Here is a 7,511-nt window from a genome sequence, read left to right as displayed (position 1 = left end):
TTTCTTAAATGTGGCTTCATTATGTCTCACATGTCTTACACGAATTTTCTTCCACAAGCAACTGATTCAACACACTGAGCGTTAATACGGGTTCTTACATCCTATCGAAAAATTTTGCTGTTTCTTCATAGTCAGCTATCCATCAGGTAGGAAATGTGTAACATCCATGACTGTCTCATGACCTTATATACTGGAAGCATTGGAAAAGTAAGCTCGATAATTTCACTCATATTCAAACGCTTTTTTAAAATCTATTTCTATCGGCATTGTCTGTCAAACTCTGCACTTTTCCAAAATCATTTGAGAGAAGCAAACACCACCACACCGCGGTGAGAAATATACTTCAGGAGCAGATGTCGGGGTCACTGAACAGCCGGCTTGGTTTGTGGCATCTACTGCGTTGGAGATCGAAATCATTGTTTACCTAAACCGGAAAAAGAATTGACATTAACGAATGTAAGTGTTCTTAACAGCAAGGCGCCACTTCATGTAACGGATTGTGAAGATCTTACTACACAGCATAAAAAAAATCGCGAGATTATAGAATGCCTCCATTAATTATAGATTTCGAAAACAAAATTCTACCTTGAAGTAGGGAACGCCGAGTAGTCTGCAGTTTAGTAAAATGCATTTGAACCGAAATTAAACATTTTAAATTATTATTTTAATGAAAAAACCTCAAAAAACTAAGAATAGAATTCGTCTTAATTCACCTGAGTTACTATTTCCTGATGGAACACCAAATAATAAGAAAAAGTTCTACTTCATTGCCTTTGCTTTCGTCATCTTTTCACAACGAGTTTTTGCTGCCATGTATGTAAACTATTTAAAAGCTATAGCTTTGTTGTTCATTTACGTATCTCTGCTCACGTGAGCACATGAAATAACGTTCAGTGCGCAGAGTAACATAAAAACATACCAGAGCATATGGATTACTTGAGCATCACAGGATAAATATTTTCTGCGTGATAAATATAAAAAGCACATCTTCTTTAGCTCTTGAGGAAAGTTGACACGCCTTAAGCAATAGTCCAGCCAAATACCGATTTTTTCTGTCTTTAAGAGTGTTGAGGTAAGCGGGATTTTGCTTTTCTTTGAGTTCCTATACGAACAGGATTCGTTTCATAAATGTGGAATACGAGCAAATGTACAGGGACGACAAATACAGCCTTTATCAACACAACAATAAGACAAAGCAGCGTACAGTATACCTGTCAAAAAAGAGCACAACCAACATATTAAAAGCCATTTTCTGAAGAGTGTTTTTGATTATTTAAAAATGCTATTTTTAAAATACATCCAAACGAAGACACGAATAAAAGCAGCACGCAACAGACACACATAGGCAGCATAATGTTGTTTCATTCAGACAAATCAGTCAACAAAGCATGGTTAAAACTAGCAATGTCTTTTCAAGGGTGAAGAAATCTCAGCTAGCAAACACATTAAATCATTAAATTGCCTAGATTTTACAAATGATAGTCGAAGTGAGACTAGTAGTAAGCTTTCTTTACGGAGAAGACGATGCTTGCGACCTGAACCTGAACGAGAAATGCCTTGATATCATAATCCGAATTTTCCATTAAAACTCACAACTCTACTATTGTTATTCTTCAGATCAGATATCTACTGAACATCATCATTTTAACATTATGGTCTGCGTACTTGCTTGTTACTCTGCCGGTCGGGTCGATGACTGAGTCAACCAATACACCGATTGACTATGAGAATCATTCGTGTTTGTCGCGTTGCCACCTCCATAAACCTGCTATTCCTTATTCCAAACCTAATCGGGTTTTTGCCCTTGATTTTGCTGCTCGTATCCTTTCACATCAAAAGCGAATGCCATTAGCACAAATAGCATCTTCCATAGAAGTCAAACAAGCTTTCTGATTACAAGTTGGCCAGAATCGATTCAACTCTACCACGGGCGTTATAACATTAGTAATTATTAGCTAGTGATTTACTCGTTGATATTTCGTCTCTGCTCAATTTGTAAAATTTGCATCTGAAACATCTTGATGGACACAAGATGATTATGCAGAAATGGCGGCAATGGGTGTGCCATGGCAGACTTACGTCACCGGCTTAAGATACTCATAAATTACAATGCTCTGCCAATGCTAGCTGTGCTCCGCGACGTTTCCCTATAAAAGACAGACATTGCCGGAACTGACTGGTTTGCCTTTTGAAGTGTCCGTTAAGTTCGAAATATCAGTCATGCGTAGCATTCAATTCGACATCATGAAAACTGATGTAAACGTGATATATTTGCTTCACGCTGTCTAAAGAACAAGTACTCTGACTTCAATAATAAATGTCTAGACCGTTTGGTACTAATAAATAAGAAGCTAATTGCAACTATTATTGCTGGGTAAATTTTCTCCTGGTCAGTATCGCTTGTGAAAATACTTTTAAAATGTCTCCAAAATTTCGTAAGATTAAATAAAGTTCACAGAAAAAGGCCAATTTTGTTAAACGTTTCGCCTATAAGCCATCTGGACGTAAATCAAGAAACATTTGCTAAAAAGGTGAGTGAAACTATAAGGGATTAATAAGCATGGGCTGTCAGGTGTCTTCATCACTTCAAGGCTACAGTATCTACTCTCAAGGATCGACCGAATGTCGCTGCCAGTGCCACAAAAATGTAATGTCTGAACTCAATGACCCAGACGGAAACTTAAAGGACGATGAGCGGATCCAGCTAACACGGAGACAGAAGTTTCTCATCAAAAGATCTTGGAAAGCTATCGGTCGCAACATATCCCAAACAGGCATTAACATGTTTATGAGGTAAGCTGTAAACTTCTTTTTTGCTATTACCTCGGGAATGAATTTAATTACTTGTCAATTGTAAATCATTCTATCAACATAATCAAATTATTACGGTTCTATTTTAACATTATTAATTTAAAGTTTGTCACTATAGCGCTCTGTTTTATTTTTGTCTTATATCTTGAGGGGAAAAGTGATATCTTCAATATCTTTGCCCTTTCATAACATACATCTTAGGCTAGACATAACTATAGATTTCCTGACAAAAGTTGGGGCAGAGTAATTTGGCGATTCATAGTCATTGTGAAATAAGAGTTATGTTGATGGTGATGACGATGAGCGTATCTGAAAGTTACATATGAAATTCCACTAGATATCCTGACCGCTTCTAGTGAAGGATAAATTAACTCTATCTGCCGCACATCTTTTTCATATGGTACTTCTAAATGACATTAAAAATAAAGTAGGTGGGTAAAGACTGCTATCATCAGAATTACGTTTGGTCTAAAACTCGAGAGAACGACGTGATCACAAAGGGCAAACATCTTTATGCGACAGTAGTAATCCACCCTGGAAATAGTTTAGCTAAGTGTCCGCATGACAGATTGTCACAACACTCGTGAACGCCTCGTCTCAATCATGCACGCAGTTTTATTTTCTCTCGAACTATACAAACTACATTTACCTTTTCTGGCCCTGTCTACTTTAATACATACAACAAACAAAAATAACGTCCAACAGCCAATAAATTTCACGTATGCTACCCTTGAATTATCTAACACATATCGAGTTGATGTCATTCAGCGTCGAGAAATTCAACGATATACCAAAAGAAATAAGAAAACAGAATTAATCCCTTTCCAACAGTTCAGTTCTTGGCTTACGATTTTCGCCGGCAGGCAGCTTGAAGTTGGAAAAGGGGTTTTATATGATTTCGTACAATACGACTTGCCACTTGTGTGACTAAATTTCGAGGTCGTCTCTCTGGAATCGGCGTCCTCTGAATACAGTCCCAATATCGCCTCTCGGGGTTGACGTTGCACCCCTTACAAATGCTCACAGTAGGCGCCGGCTTTTCGGGTTGACAGCTTCGTCGCAGCACGATGTACACGTCGACGCGGGCTTATCGTCCTATCTCCTGGCTGGTTAAATGACGAAGTCTGTTGTTGAAGGCTCAGCCTCGATTCGAACTAAGCTATGCCGATATAGCGGTCACAGTTAATTAGACACTGTTTATATATTATTTAAAAAAAAACTATTGACCACATTTCTCAAGGCAGGTATAATCTCCACTTCCCACATATAATTCGACTTTTGTAGTTCTGGAAGTGCGCAACTTCACGGTCGGTCGGAACATAGATGACTATTCACCTTTCTCGAACATTTTGCACTTTTAAAACCCCTAACATTCGCTCTTTTGCATACTCAATTCGCACGCGTGGCTTTACCTATCGTGACCGACACATGTTGACTCGAGCACACAACGTTTTCGCAGAAAGAATGAACTGCGTTACATGTCCTGCTGTCCGGGACATGGCTGATGACGCGTACTTAGTTCAAGATCTTCAGCTGATCTTGTGCAGTTATTCTGCGACTTTTTCGGACAAGATCGAAAAAATCGGACATGATCTTGATATTATTGCTCAGTCTAAAAATGCTATAATGACAACCGACAGGTCCGTTGGAGCTCCAGATTCTTTCAAACAAGTTTGAAGACGTCAGGACCACCAGGAACTAGACACATATTATGTGTATTTCTCTTTTCACCTGGAAGTCATATAACTGTTTTTAAACGCGATAACTAGTAAGACCCCTACTTAAGAAAGCCAACATGACCTCAGAAGACTTGAAAAATTACAGATCAGAGTCTTTTTCTCAAAAGTAATTGAATTTATTGTCCTGCTGAAGCTCGTGGATCAGGCGGAGGCTAATGATCTTCTCACGCCTTACCAGTCAGCCTATTGTAAGTCTTGCTGCACTCTGCTGGTGAATAATCTCTTGAATACCTCTGAACGTAAATATATCTCATTACTCGCTCCTTTTGGATTTATCTGCCATCGATCACGCGATTTTACGCGAACAGCTTTCATCGACTTATGTGTTTCGGTGCACAACGCTCAGGCCAAACCTCACCCAACTTAAGCAGTCAGTGGCCGTTGGAAATGTCTGCATATCTTCATCAGAGATCCAACACCGTCCACTGAAGCTTCTAGAATCTAAATTCTATCATTCGGTCCGATTGTCACCTCTATCCCTAAATGCAGACGACTGTAAGTTGTACGATTCTAATTTTATTCACTAGTGTAAATCACTGCGGGCGCAGAGACCCAAGATATCTTTCTGCTAAAAAAAAAGCAAAGATTTCTAAGTACAATGCTGCAATTGATATTTTGTAAGCATTTGGACCCACATTTTGGAATTTCCTGCCAGTGCAGGAAACTTTCATTAAACACTGTATGAGATCATATTTTCGAGTAGCAAATTGACTGTGTGTGTGGATCTGTTGTTTGCGACGAGTATATAGCTTCTAGCGAAAACCTGGCGCAATATAATAATACTAATAATCAATTAATTAGTTCCTAATATAATTGAATCTGCAAGTTAGATTATTGAAAATAAAACTCGACTGCAATTATATTTGTAAAGAGGATTGCGTCTTAGTTACATTTTTTTTCCATTACAGCTTGTTCGAAAAGAATGCAGATGCGATCAAGTTCTTCAAACAATTTGACTCTGCTACTACTCTCACTGATCTTCGCAACAACAAGCTTTTAGAAAGTCACGTGCGTGGCGTCATGTTCACCATCGACGAAGCGATCACAACGCTTGATGATGCAGACAGTGTCATAAACATGCTTCTAAAAGTGGGAAAGGTCACTTTCGCTTTGATGGATTTGATCCCAACGTCTTTTTGGTGAGTTAGGCTCGAACATGTATAACGAAAATTATACACGAGAATGAATGCACTTAACACATGAGCCAGAAATCATAATGATATTTTAAAGACTCTCTAATCATTTCAACTGTTTTAAGCTATACTTACTGCGTTCCACGTCTTACGCCTTCACCACTTTTTACGCGACAGGTTCGAGTCAGCCAGAAAGTTGAGTTTTAGTTTACTCCGTATATATGCTCTCCAAAATAATTCATATTCTTACGTTTTGAGTCAGAATTGACGTTTTTCACAATTAGTAGAAAACATGTACTAGTTTGTATCCCCTGGAGACAGCTTTTTCGCCATCCGATAAAACTCATTCTCAATTAACATTTTTTTAAGTTCCTTTTGTTTTTGCCTATGACGCCTAGCAGACGACTCGTCATCCATTTCCCTTACTTTCCTACTAAAGAGCTTTAGGGGATATAACTGCTTTCTCTAGACGCATTTGCTGTCCCTTATGCAATTAGCGTAATTCATAAGCTTACACAGCTCATTGTGCCAGTAACAGAACATTTTTGTTGTTAAATATCACTGTTTGCAATTTCTATTTTATTTTGAACACCACATGAAAATGTATTATTTTTTCCTTTGATAGCTTCTGGAAGAACCCTTCCTCCTGGCTGTTAGCGACACTCTTGGAGATCGGTATACAGTGCATATTGAGGATATCTACAAAAAAACAATCAACTTTATTCTCAACATGCTTGTTGAAGGCTTCAAACAGGATCATCTCCCAGATAACAACTCTTTGTCCCAACCCATGATGTAACTGTGGTTCAAGGTAGGGTAAACTTTCTGGAACTGATAGTTTCCAGATGAAATTTAGTAGACTGTAGTGTTAAACCCTAAGTTAAAAATGTTCTCCGAGTTGAATAAGTTTCCTTCTGCTCATATGATGTTAATTCCAATACATATTACTCTGAACATCAGATGGAAACATGCTGTTTCCTAATTATGACTATTGTCTGTAATACAATTAGAACTGCTACACCATTTTCCATGCATGATACATAAATTAACATGCATTAAAAAAGAAAATCTCAAGAAGCCGTATTTGTTGTTGCAGTGTATCTGAAGCAATCTGCATACAAAAGTTAAAGCTATGTTGTTATTATGAAGTGTAGCTAAAAGAGTCCCCCCCCCCCCCATCAGTCTATAAAACTGTATTTTATTGGCATATTATTTTAACGATCAGCTGTCCTTATGTCACCACAAACATGATTATTTTTCATTCTTTTTTGTTCATGAATTTTAGGATGATGTCTTTGACAAAATATTTAACATGGAACATTTTCCTTTGTTTTACTACCTTTAATATACTTGTATTTTGAAATCTTTTTCCTTCAAAATGTCTTTATAAGAACACCAAAAGAAAACTAATGTAAACTAACAAAGCTAAGCAAGTAAATGCCATTGTCTAAAAAGTGCCTCTACATTTGATCGAAAATTGTATGGTTTGTTGAGAGATATTTTGGGGCTATGTACAAGAGTAAACATCTAGAACATTGGTTCTTAACCCTGTTTGAGGTACCGAACCCACAAGTTTCATATGCACATTCACCGAACCCTTCTTTAGTGTCATCATGAATTGCGGGAGTGTCTTGACCTCTGTGGCGGAGGCTCCGCCGAATCCCTGAGACACTCACCGAACCCCCAGGGTTCATTCGAACCCCGGTTAAGAACCCCTGATCTAGAACAACTAAGGATAAAAAAAAAAACTTCCTACACTTGGTCATAAAAGCATAAATGACAGCTACACTTCATTAGACACACGTAACTAGTAAGAAATTTTTAGTAC

General features: G+C 38.0%; 1 protein-coding gene across 2 annotated transcripts; it reads left to right on the top strand.

Moving 5' to 3' along the window:
• Positions 1-2,252: 2,252 nt before the first annotated feature.
• On the top strand, positions 2,253-7,510 carry LOC112571363. Of its 2 annotated transcripts, none has more exons than XM_025250317.1 (3): positions 2,253-2,793; positions 5,459-5,689; positions 6,309-7,510. In XM_025250317.1, the coding sequence occupies exons 1-3, from the start codon at positions 2,561-2,563 to the stop codon at positions 6,475-6,477; spliced, it is 633 nt and encodes a 210-aa protein (XP_025106102.1). In that variant the 5' UTR covers positions 2,253-2,560; the 3' UTR covers positions 6,478-7,510. The 2 variants fall into 2 exon arrangements, 1 of the variants encoding a protein (XP_025106102.1); XR_003100801.1 differs by lacking the exon at positions 2,253-2,793 and adding an exon at positions 3,592-5,045.
• The last annotated feature ends 1 nt before the right edge of the window (position 7,511 follows it).

This window comes from Pomacea canaliculata, linkage group LG8 (assembly GCF_003073045.1).
Source record: "Pomacea canaliculata isolate SZHN2017 linkage group LG8, ASM307304v1, whole genome shotgun sequence".
Taxonomy (NCBI): domain Eukaryota; kingdom Metazoa; phylum Mollusca; class Gastropoda; order Architaenioglossa; family Ampullariidae; genus Pomacea; species Pomacea canaliculata.
This window is presented reverse-complemented; position numbering and strand designations above follow the sequence as displayed.